The sequence below is a fragment of the Xiphophorus hellerii genome, chromosome 2 (genome assembly GCF_003331165.1).
Source record: "Xiphophorus hellerii strain 12219 chromosome 2, Xiphophorus_hellerii-4.1, whole genome shotgun sequence".
Classification (NCBI taxonomy): Eukaryota; Metazoa; Chordata; class Actinopteri; order Cyprinodontiformes; family Poeciliidae; genus Xiphophorus; species Xiphophorus hellerii.
This window is the reverse complement of record NC_045673.1, coordinates 357,750-372,706: the sequence shown is the minus strand read 5'-3', so window position 1 is coordinate 372,706 and position 14,957 is coordinate 357,750. Positions and strand designations below refer to the sequence as shown.

The 14,957-nt window shown below is 46.5% G+C and overlaps 1 protein-coding gene across 1 annotated transcript; it reads right to left on the bottom strand.

Annotated features, from left to right (window-relative positions):
* Positions 1–341: 341 nt before the first annotated feature.
* LOC116708440 (cyclic nucleotide-gated cation channel beta-1) lies at positions 342–13,223 on the bottom strand. Its single transcript, XM_032546317.1, has 20 exons — positions 12,861–13,223; positions 11,668–11,902; positions 11,427–11,441; positions 10,827–10,862; positions 8,341–8,439; positions 6,995–7,158; positions 5,238–5,414; positions 4,952–5,160; positions 4,766–4,816; positions 4,577–4,663; positions 4,415–4,479; positions 3,993–4,115; positions 3,100–3,241; positions 2,873–3,032; positions 2,698–2,795; positions 2,511–2,594; positions 2,316–2,434; positions 1,596–1,742; positions 1,322–1,520; positions 342–1,001 (listed from the first exon to the last, which is right to left on the bottom strand). The coding sequence occupies exons 1-20, from the start codon at positions 13,096–13,098 to the stop codon at positions 786–788; spliced, it is 2,664 nt and encodes an 887-aa protein (XP_032402208.1). The 5' UTR covers positions 13,099–13,223; the 3' UTR covers positions 342–785.
* Positions 13,224–14,957: the final 1,734 nt, after the last annotated feature.

The following is a 14,957-nucleotide window of genomic DNA, read 5'->3' as shown; positions in this document are numbered from 1 at the left end:
CAAAGACTGGTGAAGGAATGGTTACTTCGACATCCCCAGTCAACACTAAGCGCTAAACAACTAGTAGCTCAGTGTTCCAACATCCGCAAACGGCAACCGGCCCCATTGAGCGAATCAGAGCTGAACGAGACGGCTGCTGACCTGAGAGAGATAATCATGACCCGAATGACAACCAGACCTCCTCGGCGCCAATTACAACGGCTGAGTGAAGTACCATCAGAGATCATTGAGAATGTGAATGCAGCATTGAGAACAATCCCTACCAACACCATATATATATATATACTGTATATACTATATATATAATAAACAGTTCTTACATCACATAAAACATAAACATATTGACAGCAGCAATATCAGGATGCTTTAATATCTCAGGACATGCAGCTTATTGTATAATAAGTAAATATGTTTCATCTAAAATTCAGAGTAAAACATTTATACAAAATGAGCATAAAGCATTCAAAGTAAAACGTAGATAAAATATTGAGACAATAATCAGAAAGATTGATGATAGTTATTTTACATTCACAGATAATTTTACAGAATAAAATGCAACGTTGACATCATTGATATTAATATTGTTCTAGTTAAAAATCAATAGAGGGGTGTCTCAGGTTGAGCTAAAGCTGCAGCAGTGATTCCACTTATTATAAGGCCAGTTATTATTTTAGTAAACTTGTACTAAACAATAACAAAACAAAGACCAGACTTTCATTTCTGGAGAACCAGGAGGGTCTGACCCAACTATGAAATGAGCTTCATCACCTCTTCATCTCCTCCAATCACTTCCCTCTTCCTCCTTCATCCCACTCATCCTCACTCTCATCCCATCCCACAGCGCCGCGCTGCAGCTGCAGCTGCACAGGAGGAAAATCTGCAGGGTTGCAGCTCCGAGAAGCTGAGCAAAGCGTCGTGGAGCTGGCAGAGAGGGACGTGTCCGGGTCCGGTCCGGGGCTGAGGACGGGGTCCGGAGGTCGCAGCGAGGCGGAGAGGGACCGCTGGAGGAGACGGAGGACAGGAAGTCCATCACTAACATGCTTCATGCTCGTTTCCAGCAGCTCTGAACGTCTGCAGACTGAAACCTTCATGAAACAACTTTCCTCACACGTTCTCTGCTGAATTCAAGTCTGGGCTTTGACTAGGCCATTCTAATCCATGAATCTGCTCTAATATGAACCATACATCGTAGCTCTGGCTGTAAAACTTCCCAGCTCTGCTCTACTTTGTGTTCCTTGTTTCATAAATCCCAATGAAACAGTTAAACATGGACCTAACGGGATAGCTTGCTAGCTAGCAGCTGAATCTCTGAGGTGTTTACCTGCAGTGAGATGCTGGACTTGCTGCTCCTCTCTTTGACCCGAGCCAGAGCTCCTTTCAGTCCAGACGACCTCTCCGTCATCTCCAGAGCCGCTCGCAGCAGTCTGGGCGTCTCGGGCCTGAGAGAAGCCACCGGTACCGGAGCCGGTTCCTTAGGTTCCACTTTGGGTTCAGGCTTTTTTCCCTTATTAAGCATCTTCCTGTGGTGAAAAGGTGTTACAGAAAGAGGTGAAGGAGGAATGCAGCAGGCGTCGGAAGATAATCTGGATGCTAACCTGGCCTTCTTGCGCAGCAGCTTCTTGGACTCGGGGTAGTGGACAAGGATCTCGTTCAGGTCTTTCTTGTCCAGGATGAACAGGTTGGCAAACCCATGAGCGATCACGTTGGCCGTGCGCCGGTTGACTCCGCCCACCGCTAGCAAACTGAGAACCAGACAGCTTGATCATGACGACGGCCCATCAGAAACACAGGAAGCCGGTCCAAACAGGAGGAAGTGAAGGAGATTTGGTGGAACATCCAGCCTGTCAGACTTTGCTGCCTGTCAGATTTTGCTGCCCGTCAGACTTTGCTGCCTGTCAGACTTTGCTGCCTGTCAGACTTTGCTGCCTGTCAGACTTTGCTGCCCGTCAGGCTGCGTTCAGAGTAACACGACACAAACCCGAATGGACGAAAAACAATCTGAACTGTGCCACATCTGGCAAGTTAATCCGACTCTCTACAGGTTGTTTCCTATTTCTTATTATTGAAGGTTTTTCACTTTTCCACTTGTCCTTATTAGGAAGCTCAGGTGAAAATGAAGAATCAGAGGAATTAAAGATATAAACTAAAATAATAAAATAACTGCTCAGAGAGCAGGAGCTCCAACTCCCCAAGCAGAACCGGGTCAGGCAGAACGTCTTCAGCTTCAGTCCAACTCCAGGCAGAAACATCCATCTGAGTCACTCTAACTACATGTCTGATTTTACGGTATCATGAAACCTTGCAGTTTTCTGTACCTTATCTCTCCAAACACGGATCCTGCTCTCAGCGTAGCGAACACCGTCCTCTCATCCGGACCTCCAACCACCTGCACCTCCCCTGCTTTGATGATGTACATCTCCCGACCCACTTCGCCCTGGGGGGGCAGGAAGCAAGCACACGGTCAGGCATGACGCTAGCTGCTCATGTTAGCTTTCAGAGGGGAGGTTTACCTTTTTGCAGACGTAATCTCCAGGCAGGTAGACGACTGAGCGCAGACTCTTCAGCATGTCAAAGATCATCTGCCTGTCACAGCCCTGGGATGCAGGAAGACACTTTGGTTCTTCACACCAGCAGCCATGACACCAGCATGAGCAGACCCAGGTTAACACCCGGCAGGTGACTTTAGCGCTTCCTCACCTGGAACAGAGGGACTTTACTCACGATGGAGTAGTTGACGTCTACAGCGATGTCCAGACGCATTTTATCTGGCAGCTGGGTCAGAAGCTCCTGTTCATCTGGAGACAAACATCCAGATGTGAAGCATTAACAGCAGCTCAGGTCACCAACCACCAACAGGTGGCGCTCTCCTTACCCAGCATGCCTTGTGACTGCCAGGTGTAGTTGTACCAGGTCTTGACGCGGTTCTGGACGTCTTTGGGTATGCGGTAGGATGTCATGTATTTGATAGTGTTGTCCATGCAGGTGCGGTAGTAGGTCTGAGCCGCGGTGGCTGCACCGACAACATCACGCATCTGACACACAAGCAAGGCAGCGGTTGCTGGTTTGACACCTGGAGTGCAGCTAAGCGACCACACCTACCTGACCAATCATGATGGAGAAGGCAAAGACTCCAACGAAGTAGTTGATGAGCTGGAAGACGATCTCAAACAGGGAGGTGGGATCCGGCAGACCGCCGATGGTGATCAGAGTTTTCACCGCAAAGTAGTAACAGCGAATATAACTGAGGGAAGAAGACGAAGAAGAAGAAGAAGAAGAGCGGTCAGAAGGGGAAGCGCTGGGACCTCTGGTGAGGATGAGTAAATATTTACGGGCTGCCGTTTGTAAAGTTAACGGTCAAAACCTAACAGCAATGATCTGGTCTGTTAAAGGAGGAAAATATGGGAGCAATTTTTCAGTGTCATGTTTTCACCATATCATTCATTCATTTATAAATGTCATAGTTTCAAAGTAAATATTTATTTAGCAAGCAAAATATTTACTAGCTAGATATTTAGCTCCAATTTGTAGCGAGGAGCTAGCTAAATATTGTGTTTGTAAACTATGTATTTAGCTAACTCAGAGCTAACTAGTTTGGAGCTAAATCATTAGCCTACTGACTAAATATTATGTAACTAAAAATTTAGTTTACCATCTAGTTTAAATATTTAGCTTTATGCTAAATATTTAATTAGTAAGCTAAACATTTACCTACTAAATATTTAGTCCCAATCAAAAATACTTAGTTAGCAAGCCAGTTAAATATTTAATATGTCAACTAAGTATTTAGCTTGCTAAGAGCTAACTAATTTGGAGCTAAATAGTTAGCTATATCAATACATATTTATGGAGCTAATTATTTAGTTTACCAACTTATTTAAACATTTAGCTCAAAAGATTTAGTTAGCAAGCTAACTGTTTAGCTCCAGTCCAAACTACATGTTGATCTCTGAGCTAGCTCAACATTTAGGTTGCAAAGTGTGACCTTCCCCAACCTGTTGCCGACCCCGTTGTAGACCCACTGCGTGGCCCCCAGTCCGATGTAGGAGGACGCCCAGTGGTAGAGGCAGGCGTTGCAGTGAAGACAGTAGAGAAGATAAGTTGTGGTTCGGATCACCCTGAAACACAGAACCGCCTTCCATTTTACTAACGCACTCATCAAACTGCATCTCCCAGCATGCATTGTCCCAGACGTCGTGACTGTGTTTGTGAGGAGTTTTCTGCTGCCTTGATGAGAGACAGAGATATTTATGGGTGTTGACCCGATTCATGTGAAGAGACCCTAACTTTATCAATAATAAATCATTATTATTAAGTAGATTAACCAAATTTTGATGCCAGTTTTGCTTCACAGCAGCGGGATGCATCTAATGAGCTGGTACTTTGTTCTGTCTGAGAGCGTTTCCCAGAGGCTGACCTGTAGATGTAGGCTTTGGTCAGGATGGCCTCCAGTCGCTCATTAAACTCAAAGAACGAGTTGATCTGCAGAGGAGCCGACAGACAACAGAAACCTCTCAGCTTCCTTTCTAATGTTTAGAGAAGAGGAGAATCTCCGCGTCTTTTCAGTTCAGCAGCCAACCTTCAGCAGGCGAGGTAACCGTAGCAGAGGGTTGATGCCCGTCTTAAAGTACAGCAGCTCCAAAGGAAGGAGGCTGGCCACGTCGAACTGCAAAACAAATCAGGAGTCAGGAAGCATTCACGGAAAAATCCACTGAAAAATTAATGAAAAATCCATGGAATATTTCCCTTCTAGTCCTGATCCGTTTACCTTGAAGCGTTTGGTTTTCATGTAATTCTTTCTCATTTCCTTCTTGTCACACTGTCACAATAAAACAAAACGAGGAATCAGAGAAATGAGACATTGCTCATTATGGAACTGCACAGTAATCATATAATCTCAGATTATTTTCAAATTATTCCCAGATTATCTCAGATTATTCTGAGGTTGCCTCACCACGATGTCTCCTCCACGGATGAACTGCAGGCGCGGCTGAAACACGGCGATGTCCAGGATGTAGATGAGGTCGCAGGCGTAGTCAGCCAGCAGCCAGTAGGGGGCGTTTTGGGGCGTCTGGTAGGGGAACGCCCAGCGGACGGGGATCAGCCACACGTTCCAGTTCCAGGCCGCAGAAACCAGGAACATCCACAGAACGTACAGGATGTCTGGGGACAGATTACAGAGGCGCACGATGAAGAGGAGGAGAAGCAGGCGGTGGCAGCAGGTACTGCGGGATTCTCACTGGTGAAAGGGTCGATGCTGGCGGGGAATCGGATCGGCCAGCAGGCCCGGATCCACCGAGTCTCCTTTCCTCTAGGCGCCTCCGACCCGCTTCCTGCCCCGCCGACACACTGACCTTCTGACCTGCCTTCCTCCTCCTCTTCCTCATCCTGGGGGGCGGCTGGAGGCTGAGGGGGAGCTGAGGAAGAAACAACAGAGAAACACGATCAGACAGAGAAACGGAACCGACCAGAACTGACTGGAACCGACTGGACCCGACCAGAACCAACCCGACCGGAACTGGGTTCTATTGGTAGGAATATGGCAGTCAGTGGAGGTTCTGGTTCTGGTTCGGTGTGGACCAGAACTTCCCTGCAGTCTGATATGAGATGCTGCTGCTGACCTTTGACCTCTGCGCCTGATCATCATCAGAATGCCCGGCGGCATGGCGAGCATTGGGGGGCACTGGCTGCCCACAGAGTCAGCCGTTTCCCCTGGAAGCTGTTGGCTGTTTTACCTCAGAGTGACCAGATTTATGTTATTCTTGTATCGATTTGATACAGTAGGAGCTTCCGCACTTCCATATCTGTGACTTCTGTCACTTTTTTCAGCAGTTAAAACTTTTTAATTGTTGTTAACACGTCGTAACGCCTTTAAACGCAACATGAGCGCTAAGACGCTAGCGCTGAGTTTACGGACGAAGACCTGCTGCTGCTGTGCAGAACTGCACAGGTGTGTTAGAATCAGGGAAGCAAACCCATAAAACGCAAAGAACTTTGCACACTTTCCCCCCAAACTAACCGACTGAGTTGAGTTAAGCTGTTGGATGCAAGTAATGTTAGCTAAAAGATGACTAGCTAATACCAGTATAGGACCTTAAGCTAGTTAACTAGTAGCCTGTAGGCTACTGATGGTGTTGTTTATGTTCAAAAGTGGGTAGCATTCAGTTGAGTAACTTTTTTGGAAAAAATGGTATTTATAAGAGTAGTTTTACTGCGCTGTACCTTTTTCTTTTACTTGACTAATATTGCTACGTAGATTAATTTCGCCCCCCCCCCCCCCCCCCCCCCCCAGAATAAGCTGATGCCATCCCTGTTAAATTCGTCTGGAGCCGGCTGACCAGAAGGACCATATAAGGGCGGAGCTTCCTGCTGCACGCCCCCCGCCCTAGGGGAACACCTTCACTGCTCATCTGTCTGCCCCCCCATCCTCATCTACCCCACTGGATTTGGACTTCTTGGCTTTTGACCCCAGGAAACCCAGGGGTCAAAAGCTCAGGGTCAGAAATCTGGATCCACCGACCCGGCCTGATCTGATCCGATCCGACCCGGCAGGCTGAGAAAAGCTGATCTCCAACAAACACGAACCTGTTCTGAATCTACTGCTCAGTTCAGCTGGGCCTGAAACGCTGCAGCAGAGGAACCTGCAGACTTTCCAGGACTTTCCAGATGTCTGAACGTCTGGTGTGTGTGCGTGTGCGTTTGTTTCTAATACCTTGTGGGGATCATTTTCCTGACATATACTACGTTTTGGGGACACACTGCTCCTTGTGGGGACCGAAGCCTGGGCCCCACAAGGGGAAAAGCTGTTTTTGGGTCAGGGGTCAGATTTAGGACTAAGGTGTGAATTGAGTTTTGGTTAGGGTTAGGTATGTAATGGCTAGTGATAGGGTTAGGATAAGGGTAAAGGTAAGGTTTAGGCTGTAGAAATGAATGGAAGTCAATGGAAAGTCCCCGCAAAGATAGGTGCGCAAACATGTGTGTGTGGAGGAAGACTCACCGGTAATGACGCTCTCTTCGTCGGAGCTGTCTGGGTCAATCAGCTTCTCTTTGGCTTTCTCCGTTCTCTCTTTGAACATCCTGACCAGTTCCTGGAGTCGCTCACTGACCACAGCACTGGTCTGACTGGTCTGACTTGCAGCAGACGCTGGGCGCTCCCTCAGCCTGGAGGACAAGAGGAAAACCAGCACGGGATGGAGGGATAGATGGATAGATGGATGAAGGGATGGCCTGTGACTCTCGCCCAGCCTTGCGCGGCGTTAGCTCCGGTTGTTCCCAGCAGAGGAACACCAAGCTCGCTGCTCCTTGTTGCTGTGACTGTATTTAGGAATAATTCCTGAATTCCTGATCCCGGTTTTATTCAGAATTCTGCAGAACTAAATTCCTCCTCATTTCCCGCCAGAAACTCACCAGCAGCTAACTGTTCGCTGCACAGGCTAGCTGGTGGCGCGAAGCTAACCTTGTCCAGTAGGAGGTTGTTTCTAGGCAGAGATAAAACGCCTAGAAACAACTTAGGTGTTATGTTTATTATGCAATAGTTTATTAGTTTAATCATTCTTTCTTCTTTTTCTCACTGACTTAACAAGTGTGTTGAATAAAGTATTTAACTGAATTCTTGTGGTTAATAAATAAAATGCGTTTATTCCAAACACATGTAGCATCTAGATCACATGTTAAACTCAAGGCCCAGGGGCCAAATCTGGCCCGCCGTAGCTTTTTATGTGGCCCTTTAGACTCCAAGTTACATCAATAAATCCCTCCAGTTTTTCACGAATCTGCAAAATCAACAGACCCCACATTTTTTTTCTGATTTTACTGCAGATTTGTCTCAATTGACCAGAAACTTTGGGCGATTAAAGAAATGTCACATTTAACATTATGTAACTTAACACTGCAAAAACTGGATGGACTGATCAGTGTGAAAATATGTTTAATATCATTTCATTTTAAGAGGGAAACAGATGTTTATTGATATTTTAACAGTCTAACGGGTTTTATCAATAGATTCTGGCACAAGCGTCCCTTTAAGGACATTCAGATTTTTAATGTGGCCCAAAATGAAAATGAGTTGATGCTCCTGATCCAGATGTTCAAATGACGCCAAAGTGCTGGGCTGAGGCCTTCATTTTCATAAACCCTAAATCTCGCAGGCTGAGAAACGATAACTCAGACTCAACTGTCAGATATTGATTATCAGGTGGAGCCCAGTCATTTAAAATGACTATTTTTATTGATAACTGCTCTCAGCAATTATTTATAGTTATTCATAGCCAAACCTCTGCTGCATGATGGATGTGCAGGCGGTTGGATGTGTGGTTGGATGAACCGGCGGTTGAATGCTCTTACATGCCGTTGGCGCTGGGCAGACAGGACTCACTGGGCCAGGCTCGGACCGGTATGCTGACTTCTTCATCATCATCTTCGCTCTGGACCTGCAGGTTTCTGCTGGTGACGTTCAGGATAAAACAGGTGAGTCCTGGTCCTCACCTCACGGCTCAGGTAAGTGTGTGGAACAGCCTTAGATTAGCCTGTTGCTATTGGCAATGTAATTACATTGATATTAAGGAAGGAAAATTCCTCCTAAATAAACTGCTGACAGCTCTAGTGTGATGCTTCCATCAAAACAGAACATGGGTCATGTTTCAGCAGAACCAGAACATCTGGATTAGAGCCGGGACTTTAACACATTACATTAGATTAATTAGGTTAAAGATTTCAAAACAACTGGGCGTGCCATGGTGGCGTAGCGGTTAGCGCGACCCGTATTTGGAGGCCTTGAGTCCTCGACGCGGGCGTCGCGGGTTCGACTCCCGGACCCGACGACATTTGCCGCATGTCTTCCCCCCTCTCCTTCCCCGTTTCCTGTCAGCCTGCTGTCATATAAGGGACACTAGAGCCCACAAAAAGACCCCCTGGAGGGGTAAAAAAAAAAAATTTCAACACAATTAATCGTGTCTTTTACAGAAGTCCTGACTAAACGTTTGTATTGTGTTTCTAGTACGCCAATAAATCTGAAGCTCAGCTACATCCGCTAACAGCTAACAGCTAACAGCAGCCGCTGCTATCGACCCACTGGCTTCATTTCTGCTGCAGAAGAATCTGGTGCTGGAAAAGACTGCTGTACTGTTCAAGTTGTGCTAAAAGGAGTTAGCCTATCAGAAGCTAAGCTAGCCTAAAATAGCATCTCAATGCTAAACATGTAGCAGCTAACGCTAATGTTAGCTTCCACAGTCCAGATTCGTAAAGAAGATCCACAATCAGAGAATCTCTGGAAAGATGAACTTTGGTCCAATCTGATGAAGATTAAAAACTATAAATAATCTGCTGCTGAGCTCAGATTGACATTTATTCAATAATTTAGCAGCAAAAAGTGTTTTTAAATTGAAAACGCTGCTTGTTTCGTTTGCATTTGATGAAAATGTGATTAGCCTCAGCGTTAATCTGGACCATCAACAGATTAAATCTGCCTCCTTCCGTCAACGTCTTAGAGCAAACCCTGCGTAGCGAAAGGCTAAAGGTCGCTGCATGCTCCAACACTGACAAGGTCCTGGAGGACGTACAGACCACTGGCAACAATACAATGCTATCTCAGTAGGAGTTTCTGCCCTCTGTGAATTAATTGAGTTTAATAATAATAATAATAATACATTTTATTTCAAAGGCGCCTTTCTGGCACTCAAGGACACCGTACAAAGAGCAAAAAGTAACAAAACAATAAAATGTAGCAATTAAAAATAGATAGAATAAATACACAACAATGTATCTATATGAAATCTATATATAAATCTATGTAAAAAAAAATCTATATAAAAATCAAGCAAACCAATTGTGTCATATTGAAAAGGCAGATCTAAAAAGGTGTGTTTTAAGTTCGGTTTTAAATTTAGGGAATGACTTTATGTTTCTAAGGTGAGGTGGTAGGGAGTTCCAGAGTTGGGGGGCAGAGCGACTGAAAGCTCTGCTCCCCATGGTAGGAAGACGGACAGAGGGGACAGACAAATGGATAGAGGAGGATGATCTGAGGGAACGAGAGGGAGTGGCAATATGAATAAGATTGGAAAGATATAGTGGGGAAAGATTGTAAAGAGCCTTAAAAGTATACAGAAGAATTTTGTATTCTATGCGGAACTTGGTAGGCAGCCAATGAAGTCTTTGCAAGGTAGGAGTGATGTGGTGCATGGATGGGGTTTTAGTAATGATACGGGCAGCTGAGTTCTGGACCAGTTGAAGCTTATGAAGAGATTTCTGGGTGAGACCAAACAGAAGGGAGTTGCAATAGTCCAGGTGTGATGTCACAAGACAGTGAACAAGAATGGCAGCGGAATGGGAAGTAAGGGAGGGGCGAAGACGGTTGATGTTGCGTAGATGAAAATAAGCTGAGCGGGTAATATTGTTAATATGAGACTGGAAAGAAAGGGTGCTGTCAAGAATAACACCCAGACTCTTTACCTGAGGGGAGGGGAAAACAGAACAGTTATCAATTTCAAGACTAAAGTTTTTGATTTTGGCCAGATTAGATTTAGTATCAATGAGAAGGACCTCCGTTTTATCACTATTAAGCTTAAGTAGATTAGAGGAGAACCAGGATTTAATTTCAGTCAAACAGTCAGTAAGCGAGGATGGTGGAAGGTTGGAGGCGGGCTTACTGGAAACATAAAGCTGGGTGTCATCCGCATAACAGCGAAAATCAATGTTATATTTACGAAAAATATAAAGGATTTATTTTCTAAAAACCTTGAGTGAGAACAGAATCCCAACCAGGATGAATTAACTAAATTAATTCACAACTTAATTCAAATACAAACAGCACAGGAAGTGGCTGTTGGGCTTACGTCTTGGTCCAGACGGTCGGGCGTTTCCTCCCACCGCTGTGGACGAACAAGGGTCAAAGGTCAGAGGTCAGAGTGGATCAGAGGTCAGAGTGAGGGCAGAAAACATGGAGTTAACACTCAGAGCCATGCACCAAGCAGATCATGCATCAGACAGAGAGGATCCACAGCGTGCCATGCAGGTTTTATTGATGATGATGAAGATGAGCTTACAGGAGGAAGAAGCAGAAAGCCGTACAGAGAAGTTGCCGCAGCAACAAGCATCAGTTCTGCATCAACTCGGCCCAACGCTGCTTGTGCGCATCGTTTCGTCCAGATTAGATCAGATGAAATCAAAACGTTTGGATTGTTTCTACAGAACAAAACCGCAGAGCCAGAAGACGGACAGCAGGGGGCAGTGCAGGAGGCAACAGCATGAAACGTCTCTGTCCAAAATCACACATTTTATTTTTATCAGAGAATCCTTTAGAGGTGGTTTTCTGGAATAAACTCATCGCCTTTTGGATCAAAACGTTTCACTTCCATTCACCGATTCTGTGAATTTATGCAACGTTGATGGAAATCTAACAGCTGACAGAGTGAGCTCCCATGCAGCTTCCTTACTCTTTATCTCCTCTACTGTGAGCGCAAGCATGCGAGGAGAGAAAGAACACAATGTTTCAGTGAAGATCCAGATTCAGCTTCAGATCGTTTTATCAGCACAGCTGCATAGAAAACAGATGAAACTGATCAGAAAAACTGATCCAAAGTCCTCTGTTAAACTCCAGAAGAGGAAGAGCGGCTTTCTTTCAAATCTAGAACTGAACGAGTCAAACCCGGGGAAATCCGTCTGCAGGCGCCTCACCTCTGGCGGCCTCCTGCCGGGGCCACGGGGACCGTCAGGGTGCTGAGCTTTGGGTCCAGGGCCGGGCTGCTGCTCTCATCGCCTCCTCCTCCTGCACCTCCTGCTGCTCCTCCTCCTGCTGCTCCTCCTCCTCCTTCTCCTTCTCCTCCTCCTCCTGCTGCTCCTCCTCCTGCTGCTCCTCCCTCCTGGTCGACATCCTCCACGCTCACCGCGGGCCGGAGGCTGAGGCTCGGCTCTGTTGGACCACAGAAACGTTCAGGTGAAACTGAAATATTGTTGGAAAATAACAAATTTATTTCTGTCTGCTGATATAAAGTTTCACTTTTTAGTCTGAATGAATGAATGAATGAATGAATGAATGAATGAATGAACTTTGTAATGAGTGATCTCACTCAGGTGCTCCTGCTTCATGTCTTCCTGATGAACACATGAAGGATTTGTGCAGCTGCAGCTCAGAGACCCGGTTCTGCCGGGTCATCCAGGCTGAGCCGACCAACATGGTTCTGGTTCCATACAGAGAGTCGGCACCTGACCCAGACCCGGTTCTGGTCGGGTTTTTAACAAACCCAAACAAACAAACATTTCAGACTGAAAATATATTCCTAGGCTCATCTAATCCAGGCGGCATCAAAACGAAGCTTATTTGAAGTTTTCAGTTAAAATGTGATGCACCGACTGCAGGAAGCGTTTTAATCCCGTTAATAATCCCGTTAATCCTGAACTGACCTGAAGCTGCTTTAGTTTATCATGAAGGCCAAACTTCTGCTGCGTCTCTGCAGAACGACTAAAAAGAAATAATATCTGTAACTTTTTTCGAAAAATGTTTCTGCTTCGTTTTTCTACTTCAGGGTGTCCAAACTGTGGGCCGAGGGCCATTGGTGGACCATGAAATCATTTTGTTTGTCCAACAAAATAGAGAATAAATGATGACATAAAAATAGTTTTTCTTTTTAATAAGGCAGCAGCCCTGTTTATATTTTGGATCTTTAATGATATTCTGATTAATTTGAAGGATTTTTCGACCTGCCAATAGTTTAAATTTGCCGGTTTGGACATCCTGCTGTAGTTTCTGACATTTTGAAAGGTTTTCAGTTGATTTGCTGCTTTGCTCCTCAGTTTGTTTCAGCAGGAGCCGGGCCGGCCTCCAACCCTAACCTGCTGCAGTTACACCTGGACCCCTGAGGCGGCTTCACCTGCAGGACCGTCTGAGTCTTCCTCGATGAAGAAGGCGGGGTTAGCGAGGCCGGAGATCAGGAGCGGCGGGCTGGCGATGGGCGGCAGGTGGGGGTAGGACGGCACGTTGGGCAGGGTGGGGGGGGAGGGACAGGGGGAGGTCGGCTGAGGATGAGGAGGGGGCACCGGGGGGTGCCGCAGGAAGTGGGTGAGTTCTAAGTCCGGCTGCTTCCTGTTCTGGTTCCGGTTCTTAGGCATCTTGTGGCATGAGGCTGTTGAGGCGGTTCCAGATGTTCAGGAAGCTCTGCTGGGTTCTGCTGGGCAGCTGGGTCAGCTTCTCCGGGACGGAGGACAGGCTGTGGGCCAGGCCGGAGAGGCCGGGGCCCCCTGGGGCCTCCGGGTCCCCTGAGCCCCCGCCGGGCAACAGCTGGGTGAGGCTCTGGGCGACGCTCCGCGGGACCCGGGTCAGCCGGATCTGGGAGAACTCGTGGCGCAGCTCCGGGGGCAGAGAGGGCAGCGGGGGCAGGTAGCTGGTGAGGTCAGAGAGCCGGGTGGGGGGGCGGGGCATGTGGGGCAGCTGGGGGGGGGAGATGCCGTTCTCCTTGAAGAACGCGTTGATGTTGCCAAAGCACTCAGAGGTCGGCGGGAAACGCATCAGACAGTTCTTAAACGCATCACAGCTGTCTGGCGCTGCAGGGAGACAGGAAGAGCCAATCAGAGCACAGAGAGACAGGAAGAGCCAATCAGAGCACAGAGAGACAGGAAGAGCCAATCAGAGCACAGAGAGACAGGAAGAGCCAATCAGAGCAGAGCATTGGGTTCTGGTTCTGGTTCTACTCTTGATCTTCTATGTACCAAAATGCTGTTTACCTCCACAACCGTCTCCAGAAGCATCTTCATCCTGCAGGAAGCAGGACGATCCAGCAGGAAGTGGAAATAATAAATAAAACATCAGAGCAGTTCTAGATTAGACATTGTTTGGAATCAAACCAGGAACGATCCCAGTTAACCAGGAACGATCCCAGTTAACCAGGAACGATCCCAGTTAGATGAGCTAAACCATGGAGAGAAAATCACGTTACCTTTTCTGTGTTAGGAGTCGGAGCGTCGTTTGCTTTCTGCGGCTGCTCCGTCACAGCTGCTGCACACACTTCCTGCTTCTCTGGTTCCAGTTCTGGTTCTGGTTCTGGTTCCTCCTGCTGCTCTTCAGCTGCGTCTCTACCTGCTACCTGGACTGCCAGTTCCTCGGCTTTCTGCTCGTCGTTCAGCCCGGACCCATCCTTTCTGCAGAACAGAACCGCAGACTGAGGTTTCAGTGAACGGCTGGACATACTGGAACACAGGGGGTCCAAAGTGCGGCCCGGGGCCCCTTGTGGTCCTTGGACTGATTTGTTTGAGTCCCCAACTGCAGTTCAAGAATGATGCAGAAATCTGGTTGATGCAGACTTTTTATTTTTAATCAGGTTAAAACTATTACACAGAATTTTGTTGTAACTGAAAATATTAAAAACATTATTCATGTTTTTATAACCAAGATTTCATAATAAGAAGAACTTTGTTTATCCAGAGGTTTTTACTGAAAAGTCGACTTTGCTTTTATTTAATTTATGAAACTTGGATAAAGTGTTTTGAACAAAACGAATCCAAATCCTGTTTTTATAGCTGACAATATAAAAGTTTAATCGAATCCAAAACAATTTGAAAACTAGAAGCTTTTCTCTTAAAATAGCAGATGTCCAACTTTAAAGCTGCAGGATGTAACTTTTTTGAGAAATATTTTTTTCCATATTTCTTGAAACTGTCTCCATGTTGAGACAGATAATAACTGCCTTCTCTCAGCGCTAGCTAGAAACAACCAATCAGAGCCGGGAGGCGGGTCTAAGCGCTGTCAATCACCCTGTCTTCCCACATGCCTCCACTCCTTCTCACAGCTCTTCCCATGAATGTTAAGGCTAGTTAGCCTGATCAAAAGTCACAGTAGATAAATGGCTTTCCTGTAACGGTAAGCTTTTTTCTGCCATTAACACTTTGAGCAGCGAGTACATGAGGATGATTGGCAGCAATAAGCCCCGCCTCCTGCATCTGAATGGTTCATTTCTCCAGGCAGCAGCTCAGGG

Bases quoted from the DNA above. Each gene is read 5' to 3' on its own strand.
- LOC116708440 (XM_032546317.1), bottom strand. From the start codon at position 13,098: ATGCCTAAGAACCGGAACCAGAACAGGAAGCAGCCGGACTTAGAACTC. The intron at 11,903-12,860 runs GTGAAGCCGCCT...GTGGTCCAACAG, and splicing joins AGACTCAGACGGTCCTGCAG to AGCCGAGCCTCAGCCTCCGG. The intron at 2,595-2,697 runs GTGAGGAAGCGC...CCTGCATCCCAG, and splicing joins GTAAAGTCCCTCTGTTCCAG to GGCTGTGACAGGCAGATGAT.